The sequence below is a fragment of the Thermobia domestica genome, chromosome 3 (assembly GCF_964235325.1).
Source record: "Thermobia domestica chromosome 3, izTheDome1.hap1.1, whole genome shotgun sequence".
NCBI classification, from domain to species: Eukaryota; Metazoa; Arthropoda; class Insecta; order Zygentoma; family Lepismatidae; genus Thermobia; species Thermobia domestica.
Genome location: NC_137456.1, coordinates 151,700,102 through 151,720,624, shown reverse-complemented (window position 1 = coordinate 151,720,624; position 20,523 = coordinate 151,700,102). Strand labels below are relative to the sequence as shown.

The following is a 20,523-nucleotide window of genomic DNA, read 5'->3' as shown; positions in this document are numbered from 1 at the left end:
TATGAAGCAAATATGAAAAGGTTCAGACAAAAGTTAAAATTATTTCTATTAGAAAATTCTTGTTATACGATTGAGGAGTACGTAAATATCATGACAAGGTAATATTACTTTATTTTACTCATGTAAATTTTTTGTACAAATGACGCATGTTACACTTACTTGAGGACATTCCTCGTACTTGTAAGTTCATACAAAAGAAATAAATACAATACAATACAATACAATACAATTTATCGAAAAATTCATACAAACATCAGTATCGATCAGAATAGCTACTTTAAGAAAACGCTGTATTGGGACGAAACCGTACAGAGTATTATACAGAGAGAGTGGGAGTTATTGGACAGACATATTTTGAACGTTTTAATGTTCCCTTTCACAGATGAGGAAATGAAGCTTATATTTTGCAGGATATTTGGAGAGACTAATGCCAGTATAATGTTGAGTTCGTAAATATGTCTTGATGGTTATAAATCAGGCATTCCGTATATTGTTTCTGTAGTAAAACAATTAAAATCTATGTGAATATAGTTAAAAATTAAGGCATTTAACATATTTGGCACATTCGTATCGTAGGGTTTGAGAGTCCAGTAGTAACGAATATGATAGCTATTAAGAATCAGTTCATCTCTGCCCTCACTGAAGGTGGATCACCACCGGAAAGTCAGTACATATTTTAGCTTATTCTCTTAACTACTGCGCAATGAAACGTTACATATTATAAATATAGTACTACAAGATAGGGTAATGTTTCAGCTGCAGTACAAGACACTGATTCGTTTGGTTGTGTTTCCTGATATCGAAAAATGTGACGAATAAAATATTTTATTCGTTTCACAATAAGCACACAAGATGGCACTTGCTGTTAGATCTTACTAGAAGTGCTCATTTTTATGAAATGTTTATTTGTGTGTGCAAAATATTTTAAAGTAACGATCTTATTACGAAATAGATATATTGTTTGACAGTTTCTCGTGTTATGTTTAACATTTTATTTAAATATTAATTTACATTTAAGGACGAAACTTGCGCAGAACGCCATAATGCGTTGTTGCCAAATTTGTACGTTTACTGTAGTAGTCACAATAAAGAAAATTCCTGGATTCTAGCGTTGCAGTTCGATAAGCGAGATTGCGGTAAGGGTTGAAAACTAATTTCTTCATCAAGTATCCAAGCAGAATTCCATGATTACTTCCTTTATTATCTGGCATCAGTAAGCACTCGACACTATCTGGCAACGCCACACTATTCAAGCAGCGTTGATCCACCTTAAGCGCGGGAATGTGTCCGAAGGGAGCAGGCGCGTCAGCGACGGTAAGTATGCGCATAAGCAAAGGGGATAAGAGTTTTCACAGAGATAAGTCTCAAATCACTTGTATTGGTCTCACGCTAGGAACGCTACACTTGTAAGCAAATTAGAACAGTTAATTTTAGCTTGCCTTGCCTTAATTAAAAAATAAAAACTGTACTGTTACAGTTCAGGCAGTGTATACGTAATTCTTGAACCTAATGCAAAAATGCGAGGGGCCGCAGTGGCTCGTGGCAGAGCGTTCACCTTTGGTGCATGGGGTTCTTGGTTCGATCCCTGTTCACAACAAGTGAACTTTGTGGTGGACAAACACCCTGAGTGTGGGTTTTCTTGGCATGCGGGTTTTCTCCCGTTTTCTCCCACTTCTTCATTCCACAATTTCCTTCATTTCTCATCATCACCGTCTCCTTTAGTCTAGGCGACATAACCGTAGGACGTAAGGTTTCATTTCATTTTCATTTTTCCAAAAATGTTACTCTTGGAAACTTGCATTTGGGTTGACCGCGGAAGTGCCGAAACTACTTAACTCAATCCCTAGGAAATTCAAGATAGATCTACTGTATTGCAATCTTCAACTTCAGTGGCAGCCACATCAACTCGCCCGTTCTCCTATCTAACAAGTGTGACACTAAAGAAAAGATATGCCATTTTTTTCTTTGTCCCAAATGATGTCACGCCAACTGAATTTGCTCACGTGTTAGTAGATTCAAGTTTTAAAAAAGGAAATTAAAAGAATGAACACTATTAGATTGTAAATCACTTGTGAAAAGACCGTATTGTGTTGATGATAGGATTTTCCATCTTTTAGCACTAGTGTAAGCAAATAGCATGTTTATTTCTTAACCAGTAGCAACTGAAGTATACTTACGAACTGTGCAACCATTAAGGGTGTTCGCTACAGCGAAATTAAACTACCGCTAATTTTAAAACTTTTCTGTAATATCTTCAGAACAAATAAAAATATTCGAAAAACAGAAACGTAGTAAACTAGACAATACGATTTTGCACGTGATACCGTTATCACAAGTCATCCATCTGTTTTCGATTTGCAACTGTAGATAGATTTAGCATTTTTTGCGGGTTCTGTAAATAGCGGCATAGCAAAAACAGATAGGTGAATTGTGCTAAAAGTACCACATACAAAATCGTATTGTCTAGTTCACTACGTTTCTGTTTTTCGAATAATTGAATTTGTTTTGAAGATATTAAAGAAAAACTCTAAAATTAGCGGTAATTTAATTTCGCTGTAGTGTAGACCCTTAACCGTTTAGGTACCATTGTTCCCTTTTGGGAACAGCAACTTTTCAGCGTTCTAGCGTTATATATTTTCTATATTTCTGCCTGACATTAAGTAGTATTATAAATGAATGAATTGTTAATTGTTTTATTTGCCTTAATTTCACAACAATGTATTTTAAATAGTTTCTTTCGATTTTTTTACAATTGAAGTTTACATGTTTTTCACATAAGGTTGCAACACTGCGTGCTTACGACGTAATATAACAGTTGGCAAGACTGATTATGGACAGTTGAGAGCTCAATGTGTGTACCTTTTTGTAGTGTGAGTGAACGTGCGTTTGTGATCATTGATTGCCATTGCGCAACTGATATATTTTAATGTTCCCATTTGGGAACATTGGTACTTAGCGTGTTCGCGTGAATATTTGTTCACTAAAATAGCGAAATGGCAAGGAAATTTCTCACGCTGGATGAAATAGTAGACACATTGGACACTGTGTGTTTCTAATGAGAAAACGGATGTTTTCATTCTCCCTTCAGATGAAGCAGGTATATCATCAACTTCATCATCTAAAAGGAAAAGGAAACAGTGTGTGCCTAACTGGAAAAATGTTGCAAAAACTTGCCTCAATCCCATTTCCAGTTCACCAGAAAAACTTGTGGTTTCTCATCCTCATCTTGACGGTAGTTCTCCGATAGATATTTTCTTCAAGATTTTGCCCCCATCATACATTGAACACCTTGTTCAAATGTCTAATTTGTACGCACAGAAGAAGGGAGCTCCACATATAAATACATCATATGAACAGCTACTACAATTTTTTTGTGTATTACTTTTCAGTGGGTATCCTGTTCTTCCTTCTGAGAAGTCCTACTGGAGTATAGAAGAAGTATAGAAGACGACTTGTGTATACCGATTGTGTCATCCGTAATGCCCAGAGCCCGTTTCGAACAAACAAATAAATATTTCCATATTTTTGACAATTCTAACTTACCAAAATTGACAAATTTGGGAAAACAAGACCTATAAACGATGAGCTACAGAAGAACTTACAGTAGTTTGGTATCTTTCACCAATATCTGAGCATTGATGAAAGGGGTGGTTCCGTACTATGGGTATCACACCTGCAACATGTTTATTAGAGGAAAGCCAATCTGTTTTGGTTATAAAATATGTTTTTATGTTCTTCTGACGGTTATCCCTATGGTGGAAAAGACAATAGTGCTGATAACGTTAGTGCGATTATTCCATTAGGAACGAGAGTTATTCGTAGTCTCACATCATAGAAAATAATGACCAGCACGAAATCTTTTTCGATAATTTCTTTACGTCTTATAATGTTCTTTTAGAATTAGGAGGAAAATGTGTTCGAGCAACTGGGAGTGTAAGAGATAATTGTGTTCAACAGTGTTCCGTGACTCCACAGAAAGAACTTGCTAGGAAGGAAAGAGGAAAGTTTGACGTCAAAAGCGATGATAATGTGTGGTTTTTAAGGTCGAATGATAGTGCAGTTGTAACTGTTGGTTCAAACTGTCTTATACACTTGTCAGTAGGACCACTGAAGAGATGCTCTCGTGCACATAAAAAAAAGTTTCCAATTATTAGTCTACCATTCGTTATTCAAAAGTACAATGAAGAAATGGGAGGTGTTGATGTTATGGATCGTCTTCTTGCATCATACAGACCCAAACTCAGATCCAAGAAATGATGGTAGAATTTTTTTCAATAATGCACTCAATTTAGCGATTGTTCCTTCCTGGAAATTGCATTGCGAATGGAATGCAAACAATGAACTCACACATCTACAGCTTTTGAGGGAAGATACCATGTGTCTTTCGCATCGGAAACTTTGACATCAATTAGGCCAGGTGCAAGATCGCATGTTCCTCTCGAAGCTCGAAACTCTGACACGCATTACATTGTGGATGCATCAGAAGGACGCTGTATAGTGTGCAAATCTAATAGAAGAAAAATGTGTTTTCTTTGTCAAAAGAGATTACATCAGAAGTGATTTCCAAAGTACCGTGGGTTATAAGCATTTTTTCAAATACCTGAAAAAAGACTGTTAGCTTATGCTCACCAAAATTCATATGTGTAGTATTCGAATCGGAAAAACTTTTTTTGACAAATATAAGTTCCTAAATTTCCAAACAAATACTAGTTATATAGAATTTACAAAAATACTACTAAATACATGTACATATATAAAGAGCAAGTGAATAGAAAAATTAGTAAATACATATCTAAAATAAAAGCTCGTAGGTATTTAACTGTACTCATACGTAAAAACTCGAGCCATCCAATATCTATTTACCCTCATATCTAATACAAAGATTACAAGAGAAGAAATGTTCGAAATATTTGAATTTGCTCAGTGTAAAAACAATGTGTTATTCTACTTCTAAGTATTATTATAAGTAATGTGAAGGGAAAAAATGCAATTCGTATATATATATGCGCGTGTGTGTTTGTAATAAAGTCATAGAAACGTAGTCTATATGAAACTGATTAACGAAATTAATTAATTACTTATAGAAAGTACTGTGAAAGTAAAACTAAGAAGACTCGAATTCTGCACCCTTGAGATACCAATGTTCCCAAAAGGGAACATCACGTCACAGGATGTTGGCAAGTGGTACTCGACAAATCAAAACGGAAATTTAATTATGGGTGGAAAAAGGACAGAAATTGAAAATTTTGAAGAATTCGCACCAGTGGATCCATGTCCGGTCTTTAAACGGTTAAGTTGATAAATATTAGTCAGCAAGTGCTAATGTCCATTAAAATGGATGAAATAGTTCGAAATGGATAATTTGGTGTTAACCACAGAAGGTGTAAAAAGGCGTCTCATACTAAATAGGACGAACAGAGGCGGTTCTAGAAGGTAGAAACTGAAGGTGGCCAACCAGAACCCAGAGTATGATAGGTATATCATGAGTTTACCATAAACTTTGAAAAATATATAAATAATAACTCCAATATTTTTTCGCTCAGAAAGCTGGGGGCTTAGGCCTTTCCGTTTGCGGCCTATATCCGCCACTGAGAACGAAAACTCATATCCCGTATTACCATTTGTTATTTCATGCTATATTAGGTTAGGTTAGGTTAGAAATTCCTTAAATTTCTGCTTATATGCAAACAAAAATTGCTGTATTGTAATGCTATATGTGAGAAAGCAACATATTAATAAGGTCGAAGATAGAATCTTTTCCTCGGACGCTGAATTCATATGAAAAACCCATTACTCACTATGCCTTACTTTTTTCTTCTATGGCGATAGGCCTAAGGGTTGAAATCAGAAATCGTTAATTTGAAGCACTTCTGCTTTGAAGAGATGGTTAAATGATTATATAGAATCTACTCTTAGGTAACTGAATCTATTCCAAAATACTACATCCCGTTACTTCTTCTAGCTTCTAGCTAGCGCTATCTACGGAAATTAATATTAAAGTCAAAAGTAGAGTCTTTCTAGTTCAACTGTGCCCTTGCTAGCGCTGCTGTCGATATGTTATTTCCCGTACCCAGGGTTGGGTAATTACGCGTAAGAAAGGTTTTCTACGTGACACGTAAAATACGCGTAAAAACGCGTAATTTATGTAAAATACGTAAAGTACGTAAAAAATTAGAAACAGGTCTACAAATTAAAAGAAAACGTTCTACGCGCTGAGCTTTAAAAAAATTCTTCCTAAAATTGTATGGAATCTAGCTGGATTTCCAAAACTTAATTCGTAAGCATAAACTGGGAATTTTGTATTGGCTTTGTAAAGTAGCATTGTATAATACGGTTTCCATGCATGACTGTTCAAAACCCATTTCATCATGTTTCATGTTTTAAACCCTCTGTAATCGAGAAAAGTGTTATGCCAGAGCAGTGGCGTATTTACGATTTTGTTTCGGGAGGGGCTTTGCTAACTTTCGGGGGGGGGCTTTGCCTGAAAAATGTGAAAATTCTGCAAGATATTTCATTTACTTTACTATATTAAGTAATATTTCGGGGGGGCTTAAGCCCGGAAGCCACCCCCTAAATACGCCACTGTGCCAGAGAAGCCGTGGGAGAAACTATTGTGAAATACAACAACAATGGTAAGTCTTCGTGATCTCCATTTGTGACGACTTTCTGCAATGTCTGAGAAAAGCATCACGAACAAGTAGAGGAGTTTCTGTTGGAAAACCTCGGCCCTTCAGGAATAACTAGCTACCAGTAATATCGGGGAAAATGTGGGAAATTTGAAGAACTTATGAAGAAGGGAATTACAACACCACGTACATTCTGGTATTTCGCTACTCGGCAACTTAAGGAATTGTCGGAACTTGGTGTGAAGTTACTGAACATCCTAGCATCTTCAGCGCAAATTGAAAGACTTTTCTCAAATTGGTCCTTATCCATAACGTCACAAGGAACCGGCTCAGCTTCGAACGTTCGAAGAAACTACTTCAAATACACTACACCCTCAAATTACAAGACAACTCAAGTTATGAATATTAGTGTGATTAAGAGAGTTCGAATTGTACTAAACTATAATGGAAATGGCATGTAACTTTTTTTAGAATTAAAATAATAGCTCAGTTTTAAATGAAATATACTCATTGTCATTGGAACAGAGTGAAATATATTCAGTATTCGAACTACGAAGAAAGACAAATTGTTTCTTTCCAAAAACAACGAAGAAACAAGTAGTTCAATATTCTGTTGAGTATTTTCTTCAGTTTTGTCTATTTATTATGAGCATGAAAAATTTCTACATTAAAAGTTCAAATGATAGTCAAGTGCTAAGGGAAGTAATATATTTAGTGTTGTTGTTGGACTTGGAAGAAAAGAGCAAAATAAATGAGTTAATTCCGAAAATGTAGTATAATGTTCTGTTGGGTGCTTTTATATTTTTTCAGTTCTATGTGTTTAAAATGAAAATCTAATAACTTTTACATCGAAAATTCAATATGTCCCAGTGCTAAGTGAAGTGGTATATATAGTATCGTTGGGACGTGGAAGAAAAACAAATCAGTTTATTCTAAAATTTCAGTATTTCAGTATTCTGTTCAGTATTTTTCGTATGTTATGTGTGTGTGTTAGTGTGTAATATGAAGGTGAAATGAGCCTAACAGTCAGTCTCTTTTTCTTTTCTAATAGAAGTTTCAAAGTATACTGAAATGTTTCGGGTTTTATATTAAAAGCTGCAAAGGTATAACAATAAATTGTTATTATCAAAAGGTTACTTGATACTTTCAAACATATCCGAACCAACACATAGTCTTAATGTGTGTGCTTATATATTGGGTGGTTGTGCTTGTGTGTGCGCTAATAGGTGGAAAGTAGTATTGGGCCGGCGAGGAGCTATCCAAAATTATCTTTTATTACTATGATTTGGCATGAAATGATTACTTTTAAATATAATGTAATAAGAAAAGAATGCTTTAATGCTTAAATAAGAAAATTAAGCTTACAATATAACCGACTATTCAAAATGATCTTAGTTTTAATGAAAGAAATATAGTTTTCTACGTCTGCGTAAAAAACTGGTTTTCTACATGACGTATATTACTAGTAAATTACGCGTAATTTATGTAAAATACGTAACAAGTAAATTACCTTGCCAACCCTGCCCGTACCTCCCTCAAAAGAGAAAGGACAATTTGCTGCGGCCGAGATCCTTCAATTGTTGGATGCGGAAGCGTTGCCACAATGAATTATTCCACGAACTTCGCTGTGGTCTGTCTTATTAGCCATTCTAAGTAGCCTACGATCTTCACTCGTCAAGAGCAAACTACTGAATGACAAATTGGCAACACTACTCAGGTCGTTTACTTCTTTTCCCTAAGCAAAGGGAGGGTTTCATCCGCCAGGAGGCGGCGGGGGTGGGCCCGAAGTATAGTTCACATATTTTCCGAGGGCACAGGTGTTGTCATGGTATCTGTTTTCTTGACACCCTAAATCTTTTACAGAAACTGTTTGTTCCGATCTAATACCATTTTGTTCAATAGCGATAAATGTTGAAAGCGAAAATTGTTTATTTTAACCTCTTCCGGTTTGAATAGAGAGTTAACGGAAGATAAGTAACATATTCCTGGAATGTTGAATCAATTGCGAAAAACCGCATTTCGATATCTTCTTTTCGATACCGCATATCGATATCTTTTGCTTTATAGAAACCAGTAATGAAACCGGAAGGAGTAATAACATTTAACCTCTTTCGATTTTGAGAGATGTTTGGGATAGTCATGGTAGCTACATTGTCTTGAGACTACGAATCATTTGTAAGAAGAATTTAAAAAAAATGCTTCTTGCTATCTTTTACCGTTTTTGTTGTATGGCGAGAAATGTTGAAACCAGAAATGACTAATTTGAAGCACTTCCTTGTTTGAATAGGGAGTCACTGGGGATGGTAAACCATATCCTTGAGATGCTGAATCGATTACAGAAAACCGCATTTCGATATTCGTTACCGTTCTTGTCCTGGTATCTGTCCACAGACAGAGGGACGGATGGATGGATAGGCAAAAAAAGCCTGTTCTGTAAGAATTCAGACGCTTATGCATAGCAAGTTTGGAAGTGTAATAAATCAGTTTTTTAAAAAAATAATAATTCAATAAATAGTACAGCGTAATTTATTGCTTGAAAAAAACTAGCTAAGATTGTTTACTGGTAAGTTTTGCTAGCACTTTTTTGTTTGTTTTGTTTATTATCAAAAGTTAAGAATCCAGCAAGAAGAAAAAGACCGTACAAAAAACATTGCATTTTCTCGTCTGTCCGATTTAGGTGATTTTTGGATATGTTGTAGCTGAGGACTGCCCGGTCAATTGTTTATATGCGGCCAACTCCCTATGATCAACTCTGTGACCTTCAAACGTCACCAAAAGGTCACACCGTACATAAAGCATTAAATTTTCTCGTCTGTCGGATTTGAGAGATTTTTGGATATGTTGTAGCTGAGGACCTCCCGGGAAATTTTTTGTGTGGGGTCAACTTCCTATGACCAACACTGTGCCCTCCAGACTCACCAAAGATCACACTAGTTCAAACTTTGCATTCAAAAAATTGTTGTGTGTTATACTGGGCTACGGCAAATGAGGATAGTCCACGTAGCGGTGAGACTTTTGGTGACCTCTGGAGGTTACAGGGAATTGACCTTATATAAACAACTGACCAGGGGTCCTCAACTATAACATATCCAAAATTCATCCAAATCGGACAAACGAGGAAATGCAATGCTTTTTGTACGGTGTCCTTTCTAGTTTTACGTCCCTCGTTATGCCCTTCAGGCCAAAAGAGACGAACAGTTAATGGAATTGAATAATTACCAAACAATTAGTGGAATAATAATGCAAGAGGAAATAGGAGAATCCTGGGAAAACCCACGGACACGAAGTTGTCCACTATAAACTGTCATGGCCTGGGATCGAACCTGTAATCTTCTAGTTAGAGCGTTTTACCACTGAGCCACCAAGAGATATTAATTTAGTTTAGTAGATGATTTAATTACATTTTCATTGAAAGTTGAATAATGGAATTGTTGTGGTACTGTTATTTTGTTATGAAATAACTCGGCTGAAAACACGCATGACAGCTTTTTATACGGTATGTAGCTATACAGTGATGTATACGTGTTGGTTAAATGAAGCACTTAATTGAAGGTCAAGTAACTAAACAGCACACAACACATCACAGCATTAAATAACTACTTTTTCCTTGTGTTCATGTAAGTGTTTACATAAACATTTCTAGGAAGAGTGAAAAAAAAAAATGAGAAAAACGAAAGACATACACAAAGTACCTAACAACCTACTACTTAATGCTGCAAGGTCATGGCATCAATAACGAGGAGGAATCAAGTGGTTTTACCTGTTAATATTGCAAAGTTATGGTAATTTATGTAGATGAACAAAAACACTGAGGGAAAGCGGTAACTAAACGGTATTTACATGTAGAACGTCTTGGGACAGTATATGAAACTGGGAGATACAAGTTGTCCCTACTCCAAATAAAAGTATCATTGCGTGTTTCTTTCATGTATATTGTCACTTACGACTACTGGATTTTCTTTTTTATATATAGAAAAGGTCTCTTGTTATAGATGTAAAGATCTATTAATTCTCACTCGTTAAAATCTCAAAATTATACTATTATTATTATTGCAATCACATAGACTTCAATAGTAGTGTTCATCAAAAGTAGTATAACTGTGTATAGACTGCAAACAAGAAAAGTTAGATACATTTTAAAGTTGTTGATGAAATGCTTATTTCTGAAGTATATAGAGAATCTTCTGAGTTATTTCTCAGAAAATTGTCCAAAAGAAACACCAACTGTAACATATTGACCCTTCTGGGCTGTTATAATTATATTTATTTATTTGTTTACTTTTTGCAGAAAAATGGTGGCGTGTTGTTTGCCACGGTGATGTTTGCCATGACTCGATTTTCGTGTTGTTTGCCACGATTTTGCCACAGTATTTGCATTCCGATCTTATCATATCTCATTATCGTCAAAATTCACACACACCTGGAGTAAAAGGAAGGGTTGCAGGCACCTCTGTTTTTTATCCTTTAGAACAACTGGTAAATGTTCTCGCCTTTGAGACGAAAGAGGTCTAATTAGACTTTCTTCTAAAAATAACTTTAAGCTCCAAACAATGAACACAAAACATCATTATTGTCACAATAGCTTAGTAAATCGATATAATTGCATTTTCTCTTTCAACTGAATTCTTAATATTATCTCCTGTTTTATCTTAATATTATAATGTTCTGTTTTCCGTTATACTACGCGACTAAAGAACTGGGTTTTATATACTTTAGAAATATTAAATGAAATATTTCAATTTTACGTCCCACGATTATGTCGTGTTAAGCTAAAGAATATGATAATGAATGAAAAATAGTGTAATAAAGAAAATGGGAGGAAACAGAAACCCCAAGAAAACTCAGGAACACGGTATTTCTCCAACACAAACCCACTACACGCGAGAAAATTCTAAGTGCCTTCTGAAGTTCAGGAAACACAAATAGAACTTAAATTTATAAACTTCATTGTGAAGATGTACCGGTACCTGCACACACACACACACACACACACACACACACACACACACTGACTTATACACTTGTTTCCCTTGGACAAAATTATAACTGAAGTCATCAGGATAGATTGTAATTAGCTTCTGGATTGCGGCACTGTCATCCAAAGTGTATACTCTGAGAAATGCGTGAAAAGTTTAGCAAATATTTCTCATTTCTGTATACCGAGAATCCACCTGAGATACGATCTTGTGTAAGATTACATAAAAAAAAAAAATTTAAATTGTTTTTCTTTGGTTTCTTCTGGGAGTGGTTAAGTATCAAATGTGTTATTTTTCGATTGCGGGATTCAACTTCTTACATTTATATGGTCTAAATTTTACCTTCAAACGTCCGAGAGAATTAATGGTTCAAACTTAGAGAAATGTACTCTGCCTGTTTACTTCTGCCATGAGTTTTATTATATCAAATATTACACGGAGCTCCCTCGTGGCTATGTGGATAGCGTACGCGCCTTTGGTAGGGAGACCCGGCTTCGATTACAGACAAACTCATGTGAATCTGATACCATGTTAACCTGTAGGTCCATGTCTCATAGTCTGTTGCTGAATGAGATACTTAATTCGTGCACATTCAATCATGTTTCAGAAAGGCTATGCAGGGATTGCCGACCCGTGTATTTCAATAATCTCTGTAGGATTGATTTGATTTGATTTTCAGCTTTAGCGTCCCGTTCAGCATCGAGGCTATATGAGACGTAAACCTAGAATTTAACGTGGAATCGGATCCTTATAAGCTTCCACTGGAATCGAACCCGGGCCTCTCACGCCAAAGACGCATACGCTAACTGCTTAGCCAGTAGGGAGCTCTTTGAGTGGGCTTGAAAATAGTCAAGAACAATACAAAAGTCACTATATTATTGTATTACCAATATATTAAATATCCTTCCTCTCACCAAAGGTGTTTAAAGGATCAATAAATCAAAAATTTTAAATCTAATTTTGTTTAATTTGATCTCTAGAAAGGTTATCGCGCCACCTCTGGAAGGTTCGGGTCCCCATTTGTCGGGGTTGCTACCCCCTTATGGATGGTCCTAATGATATGCCTAAATTTAATATTGGCTACACAGTCGAACACGAACAAAGTGTTCGTCATTTCAATTTTGAAAATGCATTTAGAGAGTTTCTAAGCAAACATATTTTTATCTCGAATGCTTGAATTCACCTTGAATAAATTTAACTGTGACGTTAATTGTCGATAGCGCAGTAACCCAATAATGTTACAGTTAGTATTGTATTCTGTTTATAAATATAATAGATTTGATTGTTATAATATGGTCATCTTGCAACCCTCAGCTTATGAGTCGATTCGGTATAAATCTTCACGATTGTGATATAAGATAAGCCAGAGAGAACAATACCATGGCAAACACCAAATTCGAATCGTGGCAAACACCGTGGCAAACAACACGTAATCCAGAAAAATGACATACCCAGAGTTGGCGTGGGTCAACGAAAACTTGACCCACGACCCACTGACCCACCACCCACCGTGACCCACGACCCACCACCCACCACGACCCACTTTAACCCACGACCCACCGTGACCCACTCTGACCCCCCACCCACCATGACCCACGGTAACCCACCATGATCCACCACCCACCATGAACCACTCTCATCCACTTTGACCTACTCTGACTCACCAAAATCCATCGTCATAAACTCTGAACACGATCCACGGCCTCTTCTGAACTGACTAAAGAGTTTACACTTGTAATGAAACAAGACTGAAATTGTCACTAATCGGAGTTTGAATTTCTAGTCAATCGTTCAAGCAACACTGTTACAATAACGGTGGATCTGAAGTTTACGATATAAAACGGTAAAGTGTTTGCCAGTGAGGAAATTGAAACAGTTCGAGGTGGGGGGAAATTAGTGTGTGCCTAAAATATACTTGTACTAAGAGAGTATTCTTGCAAGTGTTAATTTCTGAACGCATTCCACAAGAAACTTCTATTCGCAGGAAAATACCCCTGTACAATATGGAAAAGGTTATGGTTTCTCAGTTCACAGTATTTTTCTCACAAAAGAATCAATTGTTCATAGGGTATAAAGGTGCTCGGGTACCCTATGTGAGAGCATCTCCATAAAGTAAGCTCATAATTGTAATTTGTGTAATCACTAAAACACCACGTTAAATTTAAGTTTCAAATGTGCATAATTGCTATTATTATGAATATTTATTCAAAAGTAGTTTACCTAAAGCAAAGAAGAGAACTACTAAAAAGTAGGTACAAAGTTGAATAACACAAACAAGAAATTAGTAATACAAGTATACATTTTCCGTAACTCGTAATTTTCTACCTTAAAACAAATCTGAAATCTTATTTATTTTCTGTCGGTAACTTTTTGGCGGTAAATCATCCGCAGTGGAATGATGTCCATCCTTCAGCCAAGAAATAACTAGCTCGTCTACTTTGAGCTTGTCTAGCGGTGGGCCATTAGCATTGATGAGCAACAAGTTAGACAATGTTTGAGCACTTAATCTATTTCTAATATCAGTCATCTGTAAATTAATAAGAGGAAATCCCCGTTCGCACTCTGTCGTGGAAACTGATATTACTTCTACCCGATTTCTGCAACTTCTCATCGACAATCTACTTGTTAGACTTAAGTCTGATAACGATTTTTCTTGGTCAGGTTTTAACTACTCAGCAAGAAGTATCATCTCTCTATCACCATACAACATCTTTTCCATATCGACCATGTAAGTTGGCAATGTCGACCCATGTAGAACAGACACTTCATCTACCACGCCTTTGATAGGGAATCTTGTTAATAAATTATCAATTAAAGCCTGACAAACTGATGATTTCTTATTTGTTTATAAATTTAATTTTTGTAATTACACATGAAGGTTTGATACCATTATCAAGTTCCCTCCCCCGTCTAGAAAGCGAAAGAAAACGAGGTTTCTGGAAAGTATTCATAGGTGAATGGGAATTTCCCTCCTCCTTCAACTTCAATTACTACACTGCTGTTTGTCATGTGCCAAATTACGATAAATTTCAATTAAATTATCATAGTATAATTATTTCCTTGTTGAATTATTAATACTTTTCAGTGCAAAAAAGGATGAAATTTGAAAGTTCCAAATCAAAGTAAGTAGACCAACGTAAAGGGAAAAAGTGTAAAATTTTCCATACAATTATGCGACAATCCAAACTTCAAATTTCCGTGTAATTAAGCTTACAGTGCAAATTTTATGCCTATTTTTCTCACAACTTTATGGGTTGATTGCCCTGTGCTGTGAGTGCTCCATATAATAAACATAAGCTTTAGCAATTATTATAGCAGAAAGCAATGGATATATGAAGCCAAGCACTGTATTTTTTGTTTCTGATTTTTTTCTTAATAACATCGATCGTTTTCGATCATTTTTACAAACCAACTCACTACCAATTTTTCATATGTATAGAAAGTGCCCTCCCCCCACACACATAAAGGAGAATTTAAAAAAAATGCTAGGACACATTCAATAAAGAATTAATACACTGAATTTCAGCTTCGTAAGTTTAACGGCTTGCGAGATACTAATTTTTTTTCGCAATAATTCGGATCCTCACTACCCCCTTAGGATATTATGCATTATAATAAAAGCAATATAACATCCCAATTTGGATTAAGACCTAACTAAATGTACCAAAAGTAATTTCATTTGACTTTACAATTTGACCGGGATGATCAGGCACACATAGTTACATTCATTTTTTAATAAATAATTTATATATTACAGTGATTCAAAAATGTATTTTTCCAGTAGTTAGCTCTAAAAACCCACAGGTCTCGAAAGCCAAGTTGTAGTATAAGTCCTATTGCTATTATTACTATTACAAATATCAATATCCAAAAGTGCCTGAAGTTCTTTTTTCCCTTGGTTAGATATACTCACCTCAGGTAAGTAGACAGAAACAAGTGGAAAAGAAAGGAAAATGAAAGTCTTGAAAGTAAAACGGAGACAAATTTACCAGTCTTCAGAAGATACTCTCTACAATACAGTGAGCAGAGAGGGTCGGTAGATCATACTGAGTCGGTGGGTCGCAGTGGGTGGTGGGTCACAGTGGGTCATGGCGGGTAGTGGGTCGCAGTGGGTCACGGTGGGTGGTGGGTCACATGCTGTTGACCCACGACCCACTGACCCACTCAGAAAACTTGACCCACCGACCCAGTGACCCACTCCATTTCTGGACATACCGTATTATATAAGATTAATAATGAAATATCAACAATATTGTTTGACTCGTTTTTGAAGATTTTCTTTTTCCTATTTTCACTCTCCAGTATACTAGCATTATGTTTGGAGGTAAAAGGAAAATTCAAACACTCGCCATCCCTTGGAAAAATCTTATAAAAACTTGTAGTTAAATGTTTGGTCAGGATATATTTAAGAATATGGTTTCTAGATGTGTGTTTTCACAATTATTAGGTCTTTAACAAGAATTAACTACTACTACTACAGCAGCAGAAAACGGTTCTGTTTCTACTTCGCCTTTATTTCATAGAAATCTATCAGTAAAACATTAAACAGACAGAAAAGCAAGGAGGAAGTGTTTTGAGGGGAAAGAGATAACATATCATACGGAACCAAAGCCATAGGGAAACTTTATATGGAAATAGGCAAACCACATGCGATAAAACAAAGTATCAACACACACTACAGTGTATTTCATATCGTACTTAGAGATGGACATTTAGGTTTTTTCACTAGTTTCTATAGGATACCTCTTTTTCGTTATCTTTCTGTATAGTGTTAACGAAACTGTCTTAGCTTTAGGTGAATGAAACGGAATTGCAAGATTGCATCGATCAAGCATGCATATACTAAAGCAGGTAACATCTGTATTAAAGAGCTTCCTCGTGTCTATATGCTGAACATATGCACTTTTGGCGCAGATCTGGGTTCATTCCTAATAGGACTTTATGTAGTCTGCATTCAATGTTAAGGTGAAGTTCTATGACTCACATAGGCTTGGTGTTGAAGAGGGAAGTTAAACTTGAAACCAACCAAGCAATCTGCATGAGGATATATGAAACATAAAACAAGCAACATTTCTTGGCATATATTGTATTCTATAACAATAGTACAACGTGAACGCTATTATTCTTAGCAAAAGCCATCATTTAAATATTTTACCAGAGTTTCTTTCGCTTTCCCCTCCAAACTGGTACTGTTTTATCGTCTAATCCATTATATATTTATTTCTTAGCTTTTCTTTAGTTTGCGTCCTTATGTTGTACCTAGACTACGAAGGACTGAACTTACTATTAACGTTGGATCCTGGATCACAGAACCATTTAAACTGGTCTTGGTAATTATACATGTTACCAGGTTAACAAAGATGTAATATTCGGCAGTGTAGGGAAGTAACGTAATGCAAATAACGCGTTACTTTTTAAGTAACGTTTCCTAGTAACGCGTTACATTTTTCCGAAAGTAACTGTAACGGTGACGCGTTACAAATTTTCAAGTAACGTACCTAGTTTGCGTTACTTTTTTCGCGTTACATTTCGGATGAATAACTACAATACATGTATAGTTTCTTTCGGAAACAAATTTTTCTTTCCTGTAAGTGAATTTCTCAGAATGGAACAATCAAACATGAACTACGTATGTCAGTGACCGACAGTCAGTCACCGACACACAAAGAAACAGATAAGATCATAGCGCCACTTGCTGTTTTTGCAAGATCAGGACAGCCTCACGGGAATCACGTGTACTGATTGCAAGCACCTGGAAGATTTTGTCGTAGATTTTCACAGCTCCAAATCAATACATTCAGTGAGTGAACTACGAGTGCAATAGTACTGGTAATCTATTTCACTTTGATTGGTGTTGTTTTTATAAAGATGGAGAATTAAAATATTTTATCGTTCGAACATTTGAAAGAATATTTTTCTTAAAAGCTGAAGATGATGGTGGATAGAATTTAAAAGTAAAGTGGTGCCCGGCGGGAAATATTTAACAACAACTGGGATCCCGTAATTAACGATATACAGTAACGGGTTAATATGGATAAACTGTTCTGATGAGCAGGCCTACTTTATTGATGTAATGTTGATGGTATGTAATATTAGAGTTCTTTTAGATCAGTTTGCGTATCCTAAAGTCCCGTTGATTATAGAGTTTAGAACAACTAGCTTTAAAAGCATGTATCGATTTTAGAGTTACTGGCAAGTTTTGATTCACTCCCAGTTCATCTGTTCTAATTTTATTAGTTGTAGTGTAATGCTTCTCTATATTCTGTATTTTTAATTTTACATAACGTTGTTATTATATAATTAGTTTAGCAAAATAATAATAAGCAACCATTTTTTCTGACGCACAGAGATGGGCAAGAGTCAAGCTAAAACTCGACTCGAATTCAAGTCGAGTTTCGAGTCGAGTCAAGGGTAATATTCTCGAGTCTAGTTCCGAGCCGATTCACTGTTTTTGGCGTCAAGTTTCGAGTCGAGTTGAGTTTGATAAATGGCTCGATCGTTTTGAAATCATGATCTGATTAACTTGGAAAGCGAAAGCCATGAGAAATATAAGCTAAGAAGTAATATGGGATACCTTTAGTGTTGCTTACGAGAGAGGACACTGCTTGCATCTCGTCTCGTCTCGATAGCGAGACCACAAGAGATTTTATAACATGCTCAGCTCGGCTCGGCACAACTGAGCCGATGGATCGAGCCGGCTTGCTTGGGGTGAACCATCGGCTTGCGCTGGATGGTTGGAATGAGCCATCTGCTCGGTTCGGTCCAACTGAGCCGAGGGCTCTATCCGAATTGGTTGGGTGAGCTGTTGGCTCGGTTCACTTCTAGGTTCGGCTCGATGGTGAATGAGCTGAGAGCCGAGCTGCTTGAGTCGTTGACAATTCTTAACCAAGGCCGAGCAGTTTTGAAGATATTTGGCCAGTGCCCTATAACTTTTAACAATGTTTGGCTCGTGCACGAATACTCAACCTATACCCTCAACCCACATTCAGGAGCTCGAGAACAATGTCCTTGACTCCTAGACTTCACGACTAACAAAGTTGGCAATCAACTAGCTTTTCAATATTCAAATACAAACCACCTAGCTTTCATGTTATAATTAATAATAATAATAATAATAATAATAATAATAATAATAATAATAATAATAATAATAATAATAATAATAATTTGTAGTAGTATTAGTATCATTAATAATAATCATATTGTCTATGTAAGATACTTGAAGAGAGTACTCGAACTCGACCCAAATTTGAGTCGAGTTAGATGAAATTTTTCGAGCCGAGTTGTCGGGTCGAGCTCAAAGATGTCTGTTTCGAGTTTCAAAGAAAACTCGCTCGAACTCGCTCGTGCCCATCCCTACAAGTAACTCAGAATGGCATTTTAGTCAATGTTACATTATTTGAAAATGTTCATATAGATATCAAGTAAAAATTTGTTCTTGCATTTACATAAAGCGATTCAGAACGTGCAATAATAATAATAATAATAATAATAATAATAATAATAATAATAATAATAATAATAATAATAATAATAATAATAACAGCGGTAGTAATAGTAGTACGGAAACTTGAAGTAATAACTTTTTTCACATATTCAAAGTTTCGGACCTAAAAGTAACGCTTTAGTAACGCGTTACTTTCGAAGTAAAGTAACAGTTACTTTTTTGGGGCAAGTAACGCGTTACATTTTAAGAGAAAGTAAAGTAACTTGTAACGCATTACATTTTTACAAGTAACTTACCCAACACTGATATTCGGTATGTCCGTTATATGATATTTTAGTTTCAAGTTAGGGACCTCAGAAAGAGGGAATAAGAGATCTACTAAGTTCAGCCCAGAGCCAAATGTTTGAAAGGTTCACGTGTCATCAATATTCTCAATTGGGAATATTTTTACTCTAGAAGGGTTAATAATTTGATCGAAGGTTGCTTCTTTAAGTTCCATAATTGATCTGTTCATTGATCCTGACTTGGGCGCCACAATCGATCTTAGGACTTAAATTGAGTTTTAGGTCAATATTCTGTCTCTGGGAGGCCGGTAAGATTCGACACATTAAGGGCGTCCTGAGCCACTAATTTGGGACATTCTTATGTGTGTCTACTTTTCCATTCTAGCAATTATTGCACATTATGCATTTAGAATCATAAATCTATTTAACTTAGAAATCAAAACTCGGAAATATATTGGCCTAGTCATAGATTAATACAATAAGGAATCATTCACTTTTTTTTAAGTGTAAGTATTGTATTCAGTTACTTCAAATGAAAAAATAAGATCGTAATTGTTTGACATGTTGGAAGTTGGTTAACAGCTTTAACAAATTAAACATATTCACTTATATTGGAAGTAAGTTCCCCATGATTTTTTTAAAAAAATAAGTGTTATATTCCATATGTTGCCCTGAACCAGCGCTGTAACTTAGATTTTTCTAAGGGGGGGGGGAAGCATTAACATTTGGGTCTCCTACATAAAGTTGTTTCGGGCCCTCCCACAAATTCGAAAAAAGACCCCTTCTTTCCATCTTTCGCTTACTCTTTGTGTGCCCTCCCGCACGTCCCTGGAGCCGTTCCATATATGACAAATTATATTGACAAATCTCAAAGCCATACGAATAAATATCATTTCTAGGGCCCCTAAATAGCAGACAGGTCTTACTGAAATAGGCCCACGACTCATTTTTGTTTTATTTACCTTTTGTATGCTGTTTTGTTTATGTAAGGTAATGAACCTGTTTGATTTCGCAGATATCACACACAGAATGACTACACAAAATTTCGCAGATATCAGGCGGGAAACTTCCAAAACTTTTAGAACAAAGAAACGGGATTTTTTGAAAGCTAAAATTAAGGAACTTGAAGATAATAGTAAAAATAAAAATATTCGGGACATGTATAAGGGGATCAGCGAATTTAAGAAAGG

The 20,523-nt window shown here is 35.9% G+C and overlaps 1 protein-coding gene across 1 annotated transcript in view; it reads left to right on the top strand.

Annotated features, from left to right (window-relative positions):
- The first annotated feature begins 602 nt into the window (after nucleotides 1-602).
- LOC145681995 (uncharacterized) overlaps nucleotides 603-20,523 on the top strand; it is a 34,461-nt gene continuing 14,540 nt past the window's right edge. The window contains exons 1-2 of the mRNA XM_081753597.1: nucleotides 603-663; nucleotides 3,899-4,072. Of these exons, the coding sequence (XP_081609723.1) occupies nucleotides 603-663; nucleotides 3,899-4,072 (235 nt within the window). The remainder of the gene's footprint in view (nucleotides 664-3,898; nucleotides 4,073-20,523) is intronic.